Raw genomic sequence first — 22,674 nt, 5'->3', positions numbered from 1 at the left:
CCTGTGCTATACACATGTACGAGATTCCACCTCCTACTCCTCGTACGTATACGTCAAAATCCGCGGGAACTAAGAAGCAAATATAGGATAAGTAGGTGTCTAACGAGTAAAAAGAAAAGAGTGCAGGCGTATATAGCCCCGTACACTGTGCGCTAGTATATATTATAATGTCTCGTCATTCGAGGCACGCCGGCACATAATTCGATATATTAGGCGCACATAAGCGACGTCTGATCGCGGCCATTAGGTTTGTCGGAACATCCCGAAAGGCTCTCGCTCCCTCTCTCCCCGTCACGATACACATATACGTACAGTCACTTGCTATGCCGTTCGCAGCCGTCAAATGAAATTATTTCTGCAGCCCGTGTCTCAGCTGTCACTGTTGCCCCTCCTCCCTCCGGCTCTCAAGGATCCTTTTTTTTTTTTTTCCTTCTCTTCTTCTTAAACCCTGGTTCTTTCTCCTCGTGCTGCCATCACCCCAGTAAATGCCGATACGCGTGTTTCATATACCAACGGCTCCCTTTCGCACGTGAGTGCTTTTTTAATTCCAATACGCGCGGAACACGGAGTCTACCCTGGATTCGGCAATAAAAATTTTTCCTTCCGCGGATCAAACCGCGCTCGGGTTAAATTGCCCTTTGCCCTCCACTGCCGGGCGCGTTTATTGTGAATATTTCGATTTTTCACCGATGGAAACGAAATGGATGAAAAAAAAAAAACCTAAAAATCCGCAAGTCATCATATTGCAACGCGTGTGTGGAAAATTGAATTCGGATATGTGGCTAGCGAATAAGGAACAAAAAAAAAAAAAAAAAAAAAAAAAAATTCGTATAAAACAAATCCTTTGAACATACCCGTGTAATTTGAGCCTTTTTTTCCTGACGCTATAACAAACGCTCTCCTCGTGCTCGATATTTTATTTGACCGAGCGCGCGAATATCGGATGTCTGGAATAATTGAAAAAAGTACGGTTGCGCGTGAAAAATCCGATGCTCAATAAAATAATTTTCCACTTTTGTTGTTTTTCACACTCCATAAGCCCCGCCGGTAATGACTCGGTTGGGACACCCGCACTCTCACGGACAAGTGACAAACGAATAAATAAACAAATAAATATTTGCGCCTCGGCCCAACTAACGAGGCATTCCCGGATGGCCAAATTTTCCAACGAGCATTACCTCCCCCAACCCCCGCGCCCTCGACCGTCTGGTCAATATTGACAAAATTCTGCAGCAGAGAGAACCGAGGAGCACGCGCGACCAAATAAACTAATAGTTCACATTTTTTCGTGCTCACGTGCCCGCCCGAGGAAAAAGAACGAGAAAGAATTTTCTCAACCACACACACAGAACAGCGCAGAAATATTTCACGAGTTGGGATTTTTCCAAACAATTTTTGACCAGCGCGCGAGCAATCAATTAGGATAAGTTTAATGTCCAAGGCAGAGTAAGGGCGAGGGGAGCAAATATAAGAACATTTTTCCAGGCCCCGGGTCTGGGCGCTACTAATGACCGAATCCGCGGGCGCTGGGCAATTATCAAGCCTCCGCCGTTGGCTTTAAATATGCATGGCGCGAAAAAATTTTTCATCGCCCCCATCAGCGGACGAGACAAGCGAAATGGAGGGAAAAAAAAGAAAAAAAAAATGAGACGAGGAGGGTACGTTACGTACGTGTGAAAAAGGGGGAGGAGACGTATCGCCGCTGCGCGGATTAAGAGAGCCGGTGGTCACTATACAGCGTGTAGGGAGGGAGATGGTTAATTCGCGCTGGCGTGCGTATGTGTACCTTTTTTCGCAAATTGCCGTTAGGCGCCGGTGTATATTTTTACAAGCAAATGACATACGCCCGCTGCTGGGCTTCCTCCTCCTCGTTTTTTCCCACCGTCACCCCGGTCGAGCTTTACCCGTGAAAAATTAAAGGGACGAGCGGCGAGAAAATTTATCCATCGGCAAAAAGAAAGGACGAAGCATTAAATACGCTCCCAACCCACGGGCACACAGTCGCGGAATTAATTTTGGCCAACGTGGCGTGTGTTTGCCTTGTAGCGACTTTTTTTTTCCTCTCGTCATCGTTTTGTCACACGTTTTTCCATAAACTTCGACCGCGACAGCTAGCTCGTACAGAAACGAGGTGCATACCTTGCACTATAGTATAATAATACCTGACCTGGGAGTCAAGGAAAATTGGCTACTTGCGTTTGTTTTTCAAAGCTTCCACGTACACGTGATAAAAGCGGTGCAAGAGCGCAATCGGTTTGACTTTTTACGGAAAGAGTTTTCCCCTCCAACTCGTATCGCAGCATCATCGGAGAGGGGCTGAAAGGAGCGTGACAGTATTGGCTCTCTAGACGAGGATGAGGGTACGGAAAAATTTTGAGAGCAAAACGAGAGAGGGAGCGAGAGAGATTAGCGGCACACACACACATGGCAGAGAGTGCACAGCTGAGGAGGAGGAACGGCTCTAGTCGCATTACCGTGTAATCGAGCTCTCTGCCGGGCTGATAATGCGATTGGGCGGTAAGCTGCGGGGACTGTGTACTTATATGTATACGTATAGAGAGGACGGATCGGTAATGGAGGGAAATGGTGGCGCAAACGAAGCGTCGTCGCGGGGCACCGAAGGCGTTTTTAAGAGCACGAGGGATCGACACTGACAAGAATCTAGCTCGAGCTGTTAAGCCCTGCCTCTATTTTTTTCTCAATTAGCGAAGTTGAGCTCACTCCCGATCGAGCCAATGATAAAAGTACCACATTGACTCTCTGTTAAGTGCCTCGTTATCTCTCCCTCTCTTTTGCTCGCTCCGGTGCTCTTTTCTTCCTCTCTTTCTTTGCCGCATCCCTCCGCGAGAGCTTAACCCTCTTCTGCTCTCTCGCGCATTCTTAATCTCACTCGCTCCGACGGTGCAACCAGAGCCATTGAAAAATACAAGTGTTTCAGACGACGACTACGAGGCCTTTCTCTTTTTTTTTTTTTTTTTTTTTTTTCATCCGTATGTGTTTAGCGCGCCGATTTCTGCCATTACCTCGCCAAACTTGCCGTACGCTCTATTTCGCCTCTTTAACCAACTTTTCAGCCTTTTGTGCTTTGGTGTATTATTTACTTTTTTTTTTTTTTTTTTTTTTTATCGAGCCAATCGAGTTGACGATTGAACGAAATCGTCTCCCCATGCCCACGTTGTTAATAAAACGTCGACACCACATCGTAAAAAAAAAAAAAAAATCCTCTCGGAAACGAAAATCCGAAAACCTACTCTTGGAGTACGAGCGAATAATCCAACGCGATCCGACCAATTAATAAATAATATACAACCGCTCGGTCTTCGCGTTTACGGGCAGTTTTACGCGTACCCGCGCCTCCGATGATTAAATCCAAAAGAGCACGCGCGTAAAACGATTTCAGATAAATTTAATGAATTTCATGCCGTAAAGTGTGTACTATATATATAATACAACACAAACATATATATATTACCCACATATGGAGGGCCATTCGGTCGAGCCGTAAAGTTTTACACACTCGTCGAGCCGCTCGAAGTCAAACGCGTCTTCGGATTATTTTTTTTTCGGCCTCGATGGCGTGGAAAATTTTCCAATCGCCCGTCGCTGAGATAAACCTCCCTCGGGGAAGGCTCGAACGAGAGGAGGTAATAATTACCCGTACGCAGATTTTTCGGATTGGCGGATGGGAACAGGAACGACTGAGGCATTTAAAAAGCAAAGGGTCAAGGGGGTAAACGATCTTTTTTTTTCCTGTACACGTTACGCCCCCTTATCGTTCCACTGTTCCACGTCACGTTATATTGATTTACACAGTATACATATTGGTTTGACTAATTTCTTTGATTTTTAAAGTACACAATAATACTAAATTTTTAATTACATAATAATAATAAAATGTTCGTCTTTAAGTGCCAACTCGTTTTGGAAAAATAGTTCAACGAATACCCGAGAGCCAGATTTTTTTGAAATTCCATCAACGCGGCAATTACATGTAGCGAACAACGGGACAACAACGAGGGGTCGATGTGAAAGCGCACACCCTTCGACGCGTTTTCGTCGCTTAGGTGCTCTGACTTCCCGTTTCTCGATCGCCGATTTGTTTTTGTTCCCAAAAATAATCCGAGCAAAAAGAAGAATAAGGAAAGGCAAAGAAGCTTGTGTTATTGCGCCGCGACGGCAATAACCGGGAACAGAGAGTGTGGTGCTAGGGGTTGGAAATTGAATGAGAGAGAGAAAAAAAAGGAAGTGTACGCGTATACATGTAGGTGGCCAGGTCTTAATTGCAAAGGGCGACGCGCGCGCGCGAAATAAACGAAACGGCCCGAGAGTAATATAAAGAGTATAGGTTGTACCAAATATACGTGTATATAGGTATAGACCAGTTGCACGTACAGTCAGAGTAAGTACACGTATGTGTGTGTATACATACGAACAGGAGGGCAAGGTGATGGCGGGCGGGCGGTAGCAATTAACTTCTCCTCGCGAGATTAGAGCGAGATATTACGAGGATATCGAGCGACTTAACGGCAACACGCGAGAGAGAGAGACTTCAAAGGCAGTAATAAACTGCCTCTAATGAACCCCCTTATCGCCATCGCAGCTATACCACCCTCGGCGTCTTTTCTACCACCCTATATGTATACGTATATAGGTACACGTGTATGTATGCGCCGCAGCCTACTTCCCTTTCCAACTCACCTACATACACTACCCTCTCGCCCCTCCAACGACTTTCTCTCTTCAGTTTTACCTGGTACGTGCAGTCTTTCAATCTTCCCTGCTTGCACCGGTGTGCATATATATATAGCTCTCCTCGCACCCCAAGGAAGAAGCCAAGTTGGCTTTGTGCGCCTTCGTAAACTACCTTTGCAGTGCTCGTCATCGGCCTTTTTTCACTTGCACATAAATGGATGCAGATCCCGGTGATGATGATATTCATGCATTCATATACTACCCTTCCGCGGAGGGAAAAAAAAAAAAACTTTTGCCATTAAACGCCTACCTATACATTATACATCGATGTATCGATGTCACGAGCCCTTAAACGGAGGATAATCATCTTTTTATTTGACGAAGAAAAGGGTATGGGAAGAGGGAGAGTAAAGAGAAAATGATAGCCCAACGCGCCCATGAAAATTTCGCGCCTCTCCCCGCGTGCGAGGAATCGGAAAAACAGGGCGTATTGTCTCAGAGATGAGACTCGCTGGTGATGGCAAGGGCTGCTGCGACGCGTCATCTGTATACGTCTCTCGTTGCTCTCCTCCGCCGTCAAGCCCAATCATGTTGATTCAACAAAGTACCCACCTACCAAATTGCTGGAATTTGGTATTCGGCCAGGAGAGAGAGAGAGAGAGAGGAGTCTTTGGGGCTTGATCTGGGGGGAGGGTAGGGGAGCAGCCGAATCGGTCTGATTGCACATCTAGGCCAAAGCAGGATCACGCGCGCGCAAGCGAGCGAACGAGCGAGGACGTGATGGTGGTGGTGGGTAATAGTGGTGGTAAACGTATATATGTATAATATAATATATATATACGTATATACCACCAATACGTGGAAGCCGGCATCAGAGAGGAGGAGCACACAGACCCACTCTCTATACCTGTATGGAGGAGCTAGGTTCCCTCCTTTTCGCGCAGAGAGACGGAAAGGCAACTTTAGTGGGGGGTGATTGGACGCATCCCGGTGATTGTGGCACCCCAACCCTCGGCTTCCAGTCCACCGCAGCACCGACAGCCCTCCTCACCCCACCTCATCACCTCTCGCTCTTTCCCTCTATAGCCGCGTGCGCCGCGTCACCCCCACCTCCCCTGCCCCTCCACGGCGAACCTACACACGCCTGTAAATCGAGTTTACCCTCTTGCCGTGCAGGTTCAGCCCTTCAATCAAACTGATTGAAACATTCCTTGAATCCGAAAGAAACGAACCATCTCCCCCCCTCCCGCTGCTCCTCCTCTACCCTCTTCTAACTCTTGCGTTGCTCCACCACTTTTATCCTATGCCCGATGCCACGCAGCTCTCTCTCCCTATACATAGCTCGCTTTTTTTTCTCCCTCCATGTATATCCTGCTGTACCTGCAGCCCTTGACTATACGTACACAGTCTATTACCCCGCGTTATGTCCCGGCTCAATTTTTTTTTTTTTTTTTTTTTTTAATCAACTCAGTCGTGCGTGCGACGTTGCCTTGCTTGGACTTTTTCGCGCAGGATCGACATTACTTTGCACGACCAGCGCGTGCATGTACATCTCGCGAGTCGAATATACATTACACCCCATCCCTTACGCGTCGCTAACTACCCTCTGCGAGGAGGATGAGCAGGAGAGGGACCGGAGGTATGGGGGCACTCAAATATTGATACTGGCCGGGCACGCTCTTCTCGGCTAAATCGGAGCTGCTCTGCCAACAGATTAGGACGGACCTCCCCACCTTGAGCCTCATCCTCATCGCTCCTCCTTCATGGAGGAATTGACCTCTTTTGCTTGGCTGCTGTGTGTCTCGTAATACACATACATCTACATGCAGAGAGCTTCTGCACCACATGATGCATATATGCATGATAATACGACAATTACAAAAGTACACACGGGAAGATGATCAGTGATGTAGGCAATTATCGAGCGCTAATAAAAGGTACCCTTGGTGCATGTACGTCTATTTCGAAAGAAAGTGGGCAGAGCTGGGAGCCGACTTGGGAATATATATATATATAGTCGTATAGAAATCTATTCCGGGCCCATACACAGAGAGCAACGGGACAAGAGACGGTCTGGGTCTGTTTCTCATTAGGCGGTGGTGTGTAGGCCTCTAAATTTGGAACGCTCGCCCCTCCGATTAGCCCCGACGAGGACGACCGCGAGAGATCCCCTCTCCATACACACACGAGTTTTATTTTTCCTCCGTTTGATTCGCCGACCATATAAACGCCAACATTGTCCTCCGCCCGTGTATACACACGTGACGCAGATGCGGTGGATATGTCGTATACGCACGTGTGTGTATAGGAGACGACGACGACGACGGCGTTGACGCAGCCGTGATTGCGCGGCAATTTACCCTCGGAGCGAAAAGAGAGGGTACAATGATAATAATAATGATACGCAGTCAGGACACGTGCGGGGCGCCGAAACCACCGCGGAATTTTTATCGCGCCGCCGAGCTCGCGCTATCGCCGATCTCATCTCTCTCTCTTATACTTGCATGCACGGCTTCTCGTCTCCCCCCCTTGTTCTTTTTTGTGGCGTTGCGTCGGCTCGCCTTTGCTCTGGGCCGAAAATTAATTCTCGTCTTATCGTAATTAATTTCGTCCGTCAGCTGTCAAGCGTCGAGCGTGTGAGTGTGTTTCCGGCCTACGTTCAAAAGCCTCAAGGGCATCACGGGATGGGGTACAATAGAGCGATGGATGGTATAAGGGGGGGGGCTGTAGCAGCTAGTCCCCGCAAACATATATATACGGTTGTATGTGGCTCGGTGTATAATGTAGGTATGTAAGTAATATGTGTCCTTACCTCGTGTAGTCGTTTTTGCATAGTATCATGTTGCCCCTGCTGTAGCACGAGGGCCCGATCTCCGCGAGGGCCGTGCCGCAAGACGTGCACTTGAGACAATTGTTGTGCCAGTAGCGCTCGAGCGCGTGCAGGAGCCATCTGTCGACTATTCGGTTGCCGCAGCCCGCGCACTGTTGTATGCTCGTCGCCATGCCTGGGCCGCCGTCCTGCTGGAATTCATAGACCAGAAAACACACATACAACATTAGTCTGTTATTATTTTTTCAATTTTTACCTGCCAGAATTTTTTTTTTTGTCATATCAGTGTTTGAGGATCATAAAGTACGTTGCTTGAGATAGAAATGGGCTTCCGGGACGAGGATTTTTTTTTCTCTCTTTCACGTAGCTGAGAAAATTTGTGAACGTGAAATAGGCGTGATACTTTTTTGGGGCACTCTGGGACTTTCTATCTTTAAACTGTACGTGAGTACATGTATGGTATTGGAAAGGTTTTACTTTGAATACCGGAGTAACCAAAGTGGTGAAAGTGTTTTGGAATTTATTTTAGGCTTACAATTACTAGTTTAGGTTATTCGTATTGTTTAATACATTTATGAGAAAAAAAAAGTCTCCAAGAACATTTGCCTAATAAATACGGGAGGGACAAAAATATCGAAACACCACCAATATTGGAAATTAAATCCTAAAAACACCCTTAAAATATATGAAAATCGTCATTTCTAAGGTGTAAAAAATATGTTTTGTATAAACTTTCGGGTGATCCTTGAGTAAAAACTGAGTGGCTCGTGCGTACAATTGTGCGATGGCAATCGATAATGCCGCGTGTAATTTTTCACGGAAATTAAAAACAGTAGGATGCCGATGGAAATTTTCATGATCCGTGTCCGCTGTTCTCTATACTTCTCATCTTCAACCCCCTCCCCCTCCACCCATATTCTCGCTCTCCACATCTGTCCGTTTCCGGTGTGTGTATATAAAAGAGAAAGTGTAATAACACTGCTATTCATCATTACCAGTGCGCCTGTGCGTACAACCTGTATACATAGGCATTGTATACAATATTATACTGCACACATCACTTACGATGATTACACGCGAGAGAGAAATAAAATTCCTATACGTATATATTATATGTACACATGTATAGCGTTGCTACGGTGTACATATGATTTTAATTATAAATCCAAGCTCTCCAAGATGATGTTTTATTTATGTTTAATTTTCTACGGGGAAAATTAAACTTTCAACTACATCTCGTTACTTTGTTCACCACGTATTGTTTCAATTTACTCCGATTCACCCACTCTTTGGAATTAATTAGTTTTACACCTAACCAAATTGTTGGGGCTCTTAAACGTTGATTGTGTGCTTAATGAATAATAAAACCCACTGAATTTCCCACCAAAAAGTACAACGCTCGGCTCTCTCGCACTTTTTGAATCAAGCACCATACACCACTGTTGTTGCTGCTACATGCAGATATTTGACAGCTGTTGATAGCCCAATTCTCGAAATACTTCGTGTACGCAAGCGTATGTGTGCATATATTATGTGTGTCATTTGGCAAAAAGGGAGCCCTCGCCAGGGCAGCTGTAGCGCAAAGGTGCTCCCGGAAGCCTCGGTAGGTACAGGATACCCACATGTATCACAGTGGCGTGTCATGTTTTTTCGTGCACACGCTTCATTCATAAAAAGCGCGACGCGCCGTAAAATTGAATATTCATTCGGCGATTCACCTGCAAGTAGATTGCGCCCGCGCACAGAGCACTTTGGCATAGTGGTTCCCCAGCACCAAGTACATGTCATACCCGCGCCGAAACTATTCGCAAACCGTGAATATTATGATGTATCCCGATGTTGCAGCGAAGGACCATGTATCCGTGTGGTATGATGATGCAGGTATACGTAGACGAGTCTAATCATCGTTGACAACTTGCAGCTCTTTGACGCCGATAAATCCCGTTTGTCCAATTTACCCGAGCTTTCGAAACAAATTTGTTTCCCGCGCGCCCCACGCGCCGTTTTGATTGTCTCGTTAATTATACGCGAGAGGCTTAATGAACTTTGAATAATTGTGTTTGCTTGACGTTTTCAGCGCTCGGGTCCGTGCAGATTATGACCGAGTGGCCAAGGTTGACTCTTTTTTTTTTTTTTTTTTTTTTTTTTTTCTTCCACTCCGTACGTGGGTGTTAAAATGTTCATGCAAAGCACACACGACGCGACTCGGTCATTGATAATATTTTGGTTTGCGCGCCCAAGCGTGAGAAAATGCTTTCGTTCGTTTTTTTTTTTTTTTTTTTTTTTTTTTTTATATTTGCAAGGACAAATATTATAGGTACGATAGGGGCAGAGAGGTTTATCCCAGTCGTAAAATATATACATACACCGATTGTAATTTTTACGATATTTTTTTATCTCGCCCTGATGCAATCAAGAGAAGTGGCTATAAATTCGGGACGAGAGGGAGAAAAAGACGTCCCCGGGGCACTACGAGCAGGGTCTTGATTTTTATGCACTCGGGAGAGATGAAATTCGGGGCGGCGATCGAACCGATTACCGATTAGCGACGATATTTTCCGCAGTTTCAATTTCGTCGGATTGCCGGCTCGCGACGGCTATCATAATCGAGTGGAATATTCACGGGACGAAAATATCGTAAATCAGCCGCGTTACATTCGTTGTCGCGAAAAAATTGGAGCTCGCGATCGATCGGCAGACCGTTTTTTTGTAATTTCACGCGATTTCACCAAAGTGAATTTACCAGGGAGAGAAAGCAACGTAGAAAGTATGGTGCTCCATTGAGTTTACGTTTTTAATACTTAACTTGGTAAAAAAAAAAAAAAAAAAACTCCAAAAAGTCGGAAATACAGGAGGGAAAAGACGACGGGTAACGATGGACTGTTGTTGTTACATTAAATAAAAAAAAAAAAAAACAGAGCAATGATCCTTACAATCCTGTCAGTGGGAAAGCACTTCATCTGGTGCATGCGCGAGGCGATGCTGAAGTGGGGATGCAGCTCCATTTTCGAGTCCAGGTATGTGTGTATATATACACGTACACTATCGAGCAAAGAAGTTAACGTTTGTGTGTATGTATGTATATACGTCTGGTTCACAACTGTTGCAGAGGCAGCTGCAGCCGTTTAGCCCCAAAACCAACGACGACGCCACCGCCGCTCGGCTCGAGGCTGTGTGTGTTGCTGCTCTCCAGTATATTTATGTATATTGCGCGCCCACACGACGACGCACTTGAAAAACGCTCTTTTTTTTCTCCGTTATACAGATAATATATATGTTTGATTTTTCGTACACACCACTTGAGAGCACGTATATTGTATTGTAGAGAAAACACAATCGGCGCACAAAGACTCGTCTCTCTCTTTCTTGAAAGGGAGAGAAAAAAGTCACAAGAAGACCGAGCACTCGGTGGAAAAGAGAGGACCGATCCGCGATGCCGATCCCGCTCCGTCGATTTGTCTCGCGTAATCCAGCGTGCGAGGTGCTTCCCTCACATAATACCCACAGCACAACACATGTACACGCGCGGACACATATGCACACACACACACACACACACGTATTTATCGTATTTTTCAGAAGCACTGCCGTATATGTGTACAGTGGAAGCGCAACACAATGAGAGGGGCCCTTTCTATGGGTGCATATCCCGGGGACCCGGCGCTCGGACACTCAATAAATCTCCCTCTTCTTCCGCACAGCGGCAGAAAAGACGCTTCTCCGGCTCCGCAAATAATGTGGCTCTCGCGCAAGTGTGTGTTTGTACAACCGTATATTGTGTTCACGCACTCACTCGCGACGGACAAAACGATTTCGCATGGGCCTTACGTAACATTTGCCGCGCTCTCTTTCTTTCTTGTTTCTTTTTTTTTTTTTTTTTTTTTTTCTTTCCGCGACTTTGATACAGCGGAGAGCGTGCCAGCGACAAATTGCACCGGAGAAGAGGCAACAGCGGGAACAGGAGAAGGAGACGCGGGTACGACACGAAGAGCGAAAACTCGTACGGCGAGGGACAGCCCGACAGAGACAATCGAACCAGTCCCGACCGAAGTCAGGGCCCAACTGACTGTGCTCTCTTTCTCTCTCACTCGCTCCCTCTTTCTCTCTCTCTCTTTTTTTTTTTCTCCTACTCCTCGGCCCGTGCTGTCTATACGTATATACATTTGTACGCGTAGTAGTGCTGGCGCGCTCTCGCTCAGGGACTTGGGCGAGAGAGAGGGGATATGACGGGGGGGCCCGCTCGCACATACACATCAGAGGGGCCCTCCTCATCAGGTAAGAGAATTGAGCGGAGCTCCCCCCTCTCTTGCCCCTTCGCCAGGTAATACACACATAAGCATGGGTCGAGTGGAGGAGAAGAGGGGGGGGGGGAATAAAAAGCCGAGAGTCTAGAAAGGATCCATGCATCGAGGGAAAAAGAGCGGACGAAAGGGGGAAGAACCGCCGGAGCGCGGGAGGGGAACGGTGCATCGCTCAAACAGAAAGAGAGCCGTTTCGTCCGTCCCTTTTATTATTTGGTGACTCTCTCTTCTACAGCGCTCTCTCTCTCTCTCTCCCCATCCCCCTTTTATTCAATTATATTTCTCCACGGTAAATGCCCATATTGTTACCTCTATCAATGGTTGACTAAGTGAGGGTCACAAATGTGCGTGTACCATATATATATACACAAGAATGCGGTGTATTTGCACTCCCCTTGCCTTTTTTTTTTCACAATTTCATAACTAAGTATTGCTGCTTTTCATTGTGATTTTTTTTCCCCCGAACAACCATAGTCGGTAATTACTTCTCTTTTCGTGCGGTATACCTTTTTAATTTCCACTCCACCCGTACGCTCGTTTGCTGCTTTTATTTTCCATACTATTACATACACGTGATGCTCAAGCGTGCTTTCTGAGTTATTAACTAAATTAAACTGTGATTATTCGATAAAGTATTACTATCTCTTGGGGATGGATCGTAATAAAATCGTGTGATTTAAGGTTGTACTTTGCACAATTATACCTACATATGTTGAATTAACACAGCACGTATTATACGTGACGTAAGGTTATTATTACAGCGTTCCCATTCTTACGCTATGGTTAACATGTGCTACACTATTACGACTTTCGTAAAAAAATAATAATAAAATAACACGTTCGTTTTTTCGCAAGTAAATTATCTGTTCTGGATGTAATGACACTTAATTATATGGAATTTCGCTCGACACAATCGCACTCGTGCGTGTACAAAAACGGAGCAACTTCATTTCTACTGGCACAAATACGCGCACATGTCCGAGTCTCCAAAAAATCACGAAAAAAAAATTTCGATGTATATGTTTACAAACTGCACCATTCAACCAGACAATACAACATCAATATTGGGAGACCTTTTTTTCTCATCCTAAAAAAAAGATATCTACGATTTATACAACTATCGACTAGCAATAAATTTCGGTCCAAATAATTATTTTTACTCTTGGATTGTAACAAGAGCTCGGAATAAAGTAACCTTGTTATTTATTCTAGCAGTGCTTACAACACTATTTCGACTACTCATGACTATACTTTCGTTGTATTCGAAATTTTTAAAATATGTCAAGGAATTCACTATACATTCACTCGTATTATCCTGGAGCCTTAAAAGTCGACGGAATCCGTATACAGTCGACAATACCTAATAGCAAAAAAAAAAAAACACGAAGCAATCGAAACCCGCGCACTTTCATTGCACCGCGTGCAGCAGAGCCAATCGATGGAAAACGGCCATCTATAAGTTGGTACATTGCCTTCGTTGTATTTTCCTGTCATCCTTGAGCGATCCGCGAAATAGTATACGCTGCACGCAGGTAAAAGATATATATTACAAGAGAGCTCTCGCTTTCTTGGAAGGTTATCGGGCTGAGAAATCAATTTGCTCGGATGTACACTGTAGGCGCGAAAGCGAAGAGAAAAAAAAAAGGCTCCTGCGAAGATCTCAAATTGGCCAACTTCGTTTTATTAGATGGTATTATTTCACGCGTATCTAGATATGTATATAAAAAAAAGCTATATCTGAGCCTACGGGCGATGATGAACAATAAAAAAAAAAAAAAAAAAAAAAAGATACATATAAAACTCGGGTTACGAAGTTGGCGTCCGTGGGATGATTACCACCGAGTGGCATCGTAATTACCGGTGCCCCGAGTTGTATATATGATTTCTCTCTATATACTGTCTAAAATATCGGCAGGTGTAGTTGTTGGCGCGCATAAAGTACGTCAAAGCTGGTACCAACTGACAAGCGAACCGTTTATATTTATAATTGATGGCCGCATACGAGGTATGTATACCCATGACTAAAAAACAACAAAATTAGCGTCATTGGGCCTTTCTACGAGGTATGTTTTTTTTTTAAGGATAATTGAAAATGTAATGGATAATATATATTATGTATATAATGGTAAAAGTACTCGAGAGTAGATCTGATGGATATTGAAAAGTTAGCATGAGAGTCGCTACGGCAAAACACATTTATAAGCAGGCCTATAATATATATACTCAACCAAGGCTCGACTCGGGACTTTCTCTCACGCTCGCGCGATTTTCTTTTTTTTCTCTCTCAACGCGATTCACCGTGTCTGCTGTATCCACGTGGTGTGTATTATATACGCTTTGGCGTGTATAGAAAGTGGATTGTAATTGCGGTTATCGTAAAATACATCTCATTATATTGCCGACAACTCGCGCACACACCTCCAGCAGTATTACGTATACATATGTACAAAGCCACACACGCCACGTGCCGGGCCCGTGAAATTTAAATTGATTGCGCGAAATCCTTATCATTACACCGACACGGTTTATTAATTCGCGCTGATTACTTTTGGATTTGCCGAGATAATTGAACCTATTATTCCTTTTTCTCGTAATGTATACGATTCGCAGAGTCAAAGGGAAAAAAGAAAAAGACCCCCGTAGCTACGCTAAATCTCGGCGAGGGTTTTTTTTTTTTCAATTAAATTTGGAAGCAACACCCTATGGCTATTGGGTGCGCAAGTATATACAAGTACCTATATAAGTATTAAATACATACGCGGGTGAAATGACCAACCTTAATCGTGCAGTTGTTGTTGTGATTGACCTGCGGATAGCCAGCCATGTGCCCGGGGATGTGCGGATGCTGGTACGAGCGATGGTGCTGCTGTTGGTGTTCCTGGGCCTGTTGCATCATCGCTTGGGCCGCGGCCGCTGCGGCAGCCGCGTGGTGATGGCCGTTGCTGGGCATACCCTGGCCCTGCTGGTGGGACTGGTAGCCCTGGGGCCCGGGGTCCTGGGGCCCGGAGCCATAAGGCGAGTGGGGACTCGGATCGGGCGTCGTCGCTGTCCCATTGCCACTCGCAGTCGATGAGCCGTAACCACCACCACCCCCACCGCCGGTGTGGTGGGGCTCGCCGGGCGGGTGGTGGTGCGGGCTGCCCGCCAACGCGGCGTGGTGGGGGTAGGGGTTCATACCAGCGGCCAAGGCGCTCGCCAGCTTGCTTGATGAGAGGGGGCGGGCCTCGGCAGCCCACCGCGAACCCGAACAGCCGGAAAAATCGACGACGCGCCTCGCACCTCGGCCTCTCCCCCCCCGAGCTCTCGCTCCCGGTGCTCCCTCCTGCGACCGATGCCCAGAGTAGACGATGACGGTGGTGTTGCTCGACGTCTCGGTTTATACCACCAAGATCACCGACTCCTGCAAAATAAAAACAAACACTCGTTACATATACATTTTTCTCAAGGGTATTTTTTTTTTAAATGCACTATATTATTAAATTGTTCATTGGACCAAGTATATTTTATTGTACACATGGTGGAGGATTCATCCCTTTGATCCCATCGATCTGATGGGCATAACCACACGTGCCCCGGCTCGTTTCTATTCAAGCGCTCAGGCTGCAATCAAAAGTCGCGGCGCCCGAACGGATATATAGAGGCTATACAGTCCTAATTACTCGCCCTCTCTCTCTCTTTATGACCTTTTCCGGCGTCCAATCAGATTTCCTCATTTTCCCGCGTCGGAGCCCTCTGGAAAGTAATCTCATTAACTCGCCAACCCCCCGACCAGTTTCGCGCGCCCATCCCCCTGCTTCTTCTTCTGCTTCCCCCCTTGCTTCCTCATCCATCTGCACCTGTGGATATACCGTTCGCGTACATTCGAGGAGCCCCTCTAACGACCAACGAGTTTCCTGCCCCTATATACATCCTCCGATTGTCCATTACACGGTATTATACACATCCTCCGATTGGATGGGCCCCGGCTGAGGATTGCTCTGATTTGTTTTTAATAACAGGTGATGCGATGCACGATGCGCGTTTTGAGGAAACGAGTGCCACGTACGAAGCTCAGACGGAGAAATAGATCGTGTATACATATAGCACATGTATAGGAGGAACGGCGTGACTCGTGATCGAAATGCACCGGGGTGTATATATAGTATAGGTATGGGGAAAAGCAGCAGACCCTCAATTTATATGGATCCAAATTACAGCTCGGGCTCGTTCATTTGCTCGGCGTTGCTATTCGTTCCTCCCTCCCTATACACATACTCCTCTCTCTTCGATTTAATCATCCCACGGGAGGATTCTCAGAACAATCAACGCGAGACTATATTAGCTGGGATATATGTATATGCTACGGTTGTTTCGTGCCGGGGTTCAATGTGTGTGTATACACGTATGATGGGTGAGTTTTTCTTATCTCCCGAAAATAAAAAAAAACGAGCCGAACCGTGTGTGTGTCATATTGTGTATCGGCAGCAGCGGCGACAAAACCAAAGGACGCCTCATATATATTTTTAATTAATAAACCTTCGACCTTTCTCGGTAGAGCTCAGCGGGTGATATTTTTTTTTTTTTTTTTTTTAATTTTGTTTTTTCCTCTTCTTTTTTTCTCCCATCCTCCCTCTCTTGCTTTGAGTGTCAGGTGTGTATGTATGCATCAGGTATAGAGCATAGTACAAGGGGGAGGAGGGGATAGTCGCTCTCTTTGTGTACATGTATACCTGGACGGGCTTGGAGTCTGTCTCTGATGGTCTCCAGGAAAGGTCCGTATACGGCTCCGTGAGATTAACAAAACGCTTTTCGTGTTCTCCGTCTCTTGCGCATGGGTGTGCGTATATGTGTGCACTAAGTATACACGGGGATGGAAGCGTGGAACCATAAATATTATAATGCGTGCATTCGAAATTTATTTCACTTTTTCGGGAACCACTCGTTCCGAGAATAATACGTATGTATATACTATATATATATATATATATATATATATATATACACGAGCCCGAGTGTCTGTATCGGTAAAACATAATAACATACGTAGGTAGACATAAAAATAATAAGAACAAAAACAATCGTGGAAGAAGTTCGAGGGCTGAATATTAATTATCGTGCACGGGAAACGTGACTCGAGTGAGAAAATAAATGATATAATGGCACTACGAAAGCCGTGTCCGAAAGCGATGCCGAACAATCGTCGAGTCAAGAGCGAAATGGTATATATATATGTGTGTGTGTGTGTGTGTGTGTAGTGACAAGAGCAAACGAGCCGAGGGCGCCTGCGGAGGGACAAATGGGGGCGCCGACAGTGCACACCGATTCGGCCGGGTATGATCGCTCGGAGATGATCCGAATGGGGTGTGCGTGTAAGGCCGTCGCGAGAGATAAGTAACGGGTCCGGGGCTCCCGATCTTATTAGTCAGATACGGCTCTGATTACGCTTCCAGTGGCGCGTATGTAAATGTACGCGTGTATGCATGGTCGGGAAAATTCGGACACAGCTATATGTACACGTAGTTTTCCCAATGTCTTTGAGAAGAACTTTTGTTATATATATACCTATATGCGGCGGGGAAGGAAAAACTGTGCGTCGAGTAATAAATCAGAGACGTGTATATGTGTACGGGCTCGCGAGGTTAAAGAGGAGGCGGGGCCAAGGCGTATCATCATCAGGGAGGGGAGGGAGGAAGACAAAGTGTGTGTGTGTGTATACGTACACGTAAGGCCGGCATTTGCATTCTTCGAAAACGAGCGCGCACGCGAGTGTTTTTCAAGGTAATTATCCACTTACCCTGGGAGAGGGTGTGTGTTGTTTTGTTCTTCCATCCTTGGACGGATCTCAAACGAATCGAAGAAGAAGCGACGCGGGCCCCTTGAGAAATCTCCGAGTAATTACGTGTACACACACACGGGCAACCAGAGATCAGCTCCCCTATGTATGCGTTTTCTGTCCGAGAGAGAGAGAGAGTGGATTCCTCGAAAGGATCTTCCATCGCGCACCTTTTCATTTGGATCGTCCGTGCTTATATGTATAACACACACCTTGTGTAAAAACACACGTGTGCAGAGAAAGAGAGACACGGCCTCCCTTTTGCGAGAGGGGAGAAAGAAAGACCTTCGAGCGCGAAAAGAGAGAGAGAGCATCTAATTACTATAATAATCGTTTTCACCAATAATTAGATTATTTTCATTCCTGTCCGCGAGGCGTTCTTCTCTTGCTCGCGTGCGATCCTCCTCCTCTTTGTTTTTTCAACTCTTCGAGCCTATATATATATAAAGCGTTTCCCTTTCTCGAGCTCGGTCATTATGTTTATACCCACCCCCTCGGCCAAGTTATCATTACCCCCGCGTGCCCGGGGAAAAAGAGTTCCGCTCGATTATCCCCCCCCCCTTTTTTTTTCTTTCGGGGCCCTTCTCTCTTGTTTTTGCAGTTTCGGTTCATCCGTCCGATGGTCTCTCCTTTGCAATGTACGAGTGTGCTTTTGCGCGCTCTCGGACGGAGATATCGAGGGAAACCGGGGGAGGGTTTATTGCGAAAAGCAAATGTTTCCACGGCTGTTGTTGTTTCGTTTCCACATACATGTACACGAACAAAGCCAAGAATAGGTAAGGAGGGAAGCGAGAGAGAAAGAGGGGCCATTATTGCGAGAGGGATACGAGCGCTTTATTTTATTGTTAGAGCGCGCGGGCAGTTGTTGAGGCTGGAATGCACGAGTATGTATCTCTATTATCCGTACATACATACGGGCCATCGATGCCGCGGGGAGGGGGTGCAAAGAGAGGATTTTGTTATACTACATATGTGTAGAAAATAAAAGCTCGCGGAAGGAATACGGATTTATCAAAATATTTATACATATGTCTCATACAGTTGTTTTACGTGAGATTTTGCGGAAACAGTGTTGTGTACCTGCAAACACTAGCTTTATAGGGGGAAAAAAAGAGAAATCGTCTACTGCCACCCTTACCCCATCCGTGCCTTTTTTGAACGTCATAAATATTATATACTTGTATGCACTTGGAGGGTAAAGGAAATAGGTGCGGGTGTAAATAATGCTTTGTGCATAGACTCGAAGGAAAGGAAACGAAGGCAGCAGCTTTTCCCTCGTGACGCACGTGTATGGAAGTGGATAATTTTTTTATTATTTTTTTTTTATTGCTCTACTGCTTAATTTTTGTACGAGTACCACCCAAATAATAATAATTTAAAAAAAAAACGACATTGCAAACAGTTGATTTTGTGCTCATGGGAATATTAATGTGGTACACGTCATAATGTTACTCTTTCAAATCGAATCAGTGAAAAATTCGATCCCTATGCAGATTCCCCGTAATGGATCTGTCAATAAATCAATGCAAAAAGCGAAAGCACCGACACTGAATGTACAAAGTTAGCGAGAGCAGCGACAAAAGTTTCACCGATTTCAATGAACAATCGCCATAAGTCAGATCCACACGGAGTATATAAATTAATATACACACACATTTGTCAGCTCTCGGGCGCGTTGCGGCGCATTTTCTGGGCATCGGACTCTAGAGATACGCACGTATAGTATACAGGGGATGCTTGCACCGTGTAGGTATACTCTCTGTCTCTCTCGCATGCGGCTGTATAACGCTGGAACATTGGAACACACTCAAGTCCTTAATGCGTGCTTAATTAAGTGCGCCGGGCTTACGGGCCGACGTGCACTTGCACGTATGTATATATATATATACACAGAAGTCGCCGAGTGTAAAGTGCACATTGCGCCGAGCTGAAGAAGACTTGGAGGGGGGGGGAGTTGGCACGTACATTTATTTTTCGCCAAACTATGCATGTAGTGTATCTTTATAAAATGCATGAAAAAGAGATATAAAGAGGCGATGCATTTCAACAACTGAAACAAGATGTATCTTAAAAGGTGATCGATCAGCGACACCGTAGGCAATGGGGATACGTACAGTGTCGCTTGACTCCTCGACTAATATATATATATATAATGCCTAATAGCCACACAAAGTAAAAGCCACGCAATGAAAAACGTGTAGGAGCAAGGGACAAAGGGCGCCTATTATATGTATATGAAAATTCCGAAACAAGAGAGATATATAGACCGCTTAGTGGTCTCCTCGAAGAGTACTTACAAGAAGAAACGAGATAAATGATGAGATAAGCCCAAAGGGAGGAGAAAAGATACAAGAGACCGCCACGGAGTGTATACATATATATATATGCTGTTGTACAAGCGCGCGTGTGTGTGTGTACAAAGGGGTGCCGGCCCACACGAGAGATATCAGTGTACGTATAGGCTGGGTATGTATAATACGTTCCCATAACTCTCCGCTGGCTGCAAGCGTCCTTGCCGATGTTGCACCACGCGTGTACTTACGTATACATATACATGTAGGTATATATTAATTCCGCGTCTCTTCTCTCGGCACGGCTTGAATATGCGCGAGACGCATAAATAAATGCTAAAAACCCTCCGATGCTCACTTTTATCAGCGCGACAATGTTTGCCCGTGGTGGATTGCAACAAGACGACTGCAGGTATATATATACGTATACGCGGAGAATAAAAACAAAATCTTTAAAGAGTTGTGTACTTAAAATGTACTTTAGGGCAGGTTACAGATACAATATATATACATAGGCTGGTAAATCGGTGTATTGGGTGTAGGCGAAAAGCTGATTTGGCGGGTAAAGGAGAAATGCGAATGCATAACGGAGGGCTATAGTACCTAGTAGCGCGTATAGAAAAGCTTTTTGACCCCCGACGAGAGTTCACCCCCCCCATTATGAATCTGGTCCGTGGAAGCTTGTTACCGAGCGCGCGCGCGCGCGTCAACTTCAAACCGACCACAACAACGCACTCAAATATCCCCTAAACGGGCTCGTATATGTATAGCATCCCTCTATCACCCTACATATAGTACACCTACTCGCGCAATGACGCTGTAATCACAAGTGTGCATGTATGTACTGCTCACGTGATAGCTTTTTTTTTTTTTCACGCACGCCATCCACGTCGTTCGTACCGGGGTGCATATTATATACCTATATACTCTGAAAATCCTCGACCATGACTGTATTTACCATTAATATATGTATTTTTTCACAACGTCGGGCGAATGCCACTTTCCTCCCTCTAGAAATGGCTAAAAATTAATTTTCTCGAGATGTAGCTGAATAGAGTCGTACTTCTAACGAGTCATGTAACCCATATAAAACATAAGGTGGACACACGTACAAATGACAAAGAAAACTATTTATTGTAGTAGTGGACTCGGTCAAGGTATACATACATATATATATATGAGTGCGGGGGCCACATTAGCGCGAGAAAATGACGTGTATATAGGTGTATAATACACATGTATGTACGGCGAGGTGCACGGCCACTTCGAGCAAGAGGACACTGCTGCACACGTTCTCTCTAATTGGTCGAAATTAGCAAGTTTAGTCATTAGAGGAGTTTCCGGAGTGCGAGTATAGCGCGTATATAGTACATAATAGTCACGGTGGCGTTGCACTAGCCCCCCTCGCTCGACTTTGCCGTTGGACGAGGGGGCGGGAGGGGGTAAGTATTACCTGATGCTTGGGTATACCCCGTCGCGTCGCCTGTACAGCCTATATATACATATATATACATATACCAGGGGTTATTGGGGCCTCGGCCACGAAATTACGCCTAGAGTCGAGCGAGGGGGGAGGGAAGGAGTAGCGCACGACAGCGTCCCCAAAGACCGCAAATAACTGTTTCCGCTGGAATCTTGCGGCTTGCACCTTACTACGGCCGCCGCCGCGATATCAACACCTTCCTGATGGGACCCTCTCTCACCCCTATATACCTTCTGCTGCCTATTTAATGCAACCCGTACGTATATGTATACATACATATATATATATATATATATATATACTTTGCACGTGTATAACGTATATACCAGCTGATGGCCAACGCGAACGAGCTAAGCGCGTCCTGCGGTTTGGACGCTCCGTGTCCTCTATATATACACCCAACCCCGCGTGTGTGTATATACATGTATAGTTCTCTTGTCGAGGACAGCGCGTGTTGCGTTGATCGACCAATGTCCGCAAGTGGAAAATTAATGGCTGCGCTGCAGTCACCAAAGGGGACGATTTAATTTCGCCTCCAAAGATGTGATTGCTGATGCTTGGAGTGTCTTCTTGTTTTTTTTTTTACCACTCGTCAAACGCCGATGCTCCCTTCTTGTGTTTTTGTTGAGATTGCTTTTTACGCTTACCCCATGGTAAAGTACACGAAGCGTTTGATGAACCGAAACGATTTGGCGGTTGTGAAAGTACATTTGATAACGATTGATTGGGATGAAACGAAAGGGGGCATGCAAATACGGATGGAAGAAAAAAAATTCAATTAAAATAAAGAGAGACAACAGGCAAGGGAAAATGATGGGGGATCGGAGCATATATATACAAATACCCGAGTCCAACGCTTATGTGTATGTGTGTGTGTGTTGTTTTAGCAGCTGCCGCCACAGAAGGACCCTTAATTATTCTATTAATCAGAATGGGGGAAGGGAGGGCTTATTGTCGCGTACGTACCATGTGCTCCTACAGGGTGTACGAATGCATATTGCGTCAGGGCATGCCTAAGTGTGTATGTATACGCAGACGTGACGCGCAGAGCCTTTTATAACGTGCCGTAAATTTATTGCGTCAGAGAGAGAGAGCCCGTGTAAACATTTTTAAGTTTGGCCAAACTTGCGCAAAAGTTCATGTGCTCAACGTTTGGCCAAACTTTGGCCAAGCTTGGGCAATGAGAAAATCCCAAACTTGAATTTTTGTTGGAATATTTGACTCAAGTTTAGCAAATGTTCTTCCAAACGTCTAAAAAATTAATT

At 45.5% G+C, this 22,674-nt stretch overlaps 1 protein-coding gene across 1 annotated transcript in view; it reads right to left on the bottom strand.

Moving 5' to 3' along the window:
• LOC106646919 (uncharacterized) overlaps positions 1 to 22,674 on the bottom strand; it is a 56,432-nt gene that overhangs the window by 21,930 nt on the left and 11,828 nt on the right. Inside the window, exons 2-3 of the mRNA XM_089591167.1 lie at positions 14,600 to 15,223; positions 7,505 to 7,713 (exon numbers count right to left, since the gene is read on the bottom strand). Of these exons, the coding sequence (XP_089447293.1) occupies positions 7,505 to 7,713; positions 14,600 to 14,998 (608 nt within the window). The 5' untranslated portion in view covers positions 14,999 to 15,223. The remainder of the gene's footprint in view (positions 1 to 7,504; positions 7,714 to 14,599; positions 15,224 to 22,674) is intronic.

This window comes from Copidosoma floridanum, unplaced genomic scaffold, assembly GCF_036245765.1.
Source record: "Copidosoma floridanum isolate Cflo_tuat_1 unplaced genomic scaffold, Cflo_Japanese_pri ptg000013l, whole genome shotgun sequence".
Taxonomy (NCBI): domain Eukaryota; kingdom Metazoa; phylum Arthropoda; class Insecta; order Hymenoptera; family Encyrtidae; genus Copidosoma; species Copidosoma floridanum.
The sequence above is the reverse complement of the archived record's forward strand: the minus strand, read 5'-3'. Positions and strand labels throughout refer to the sequence as shown.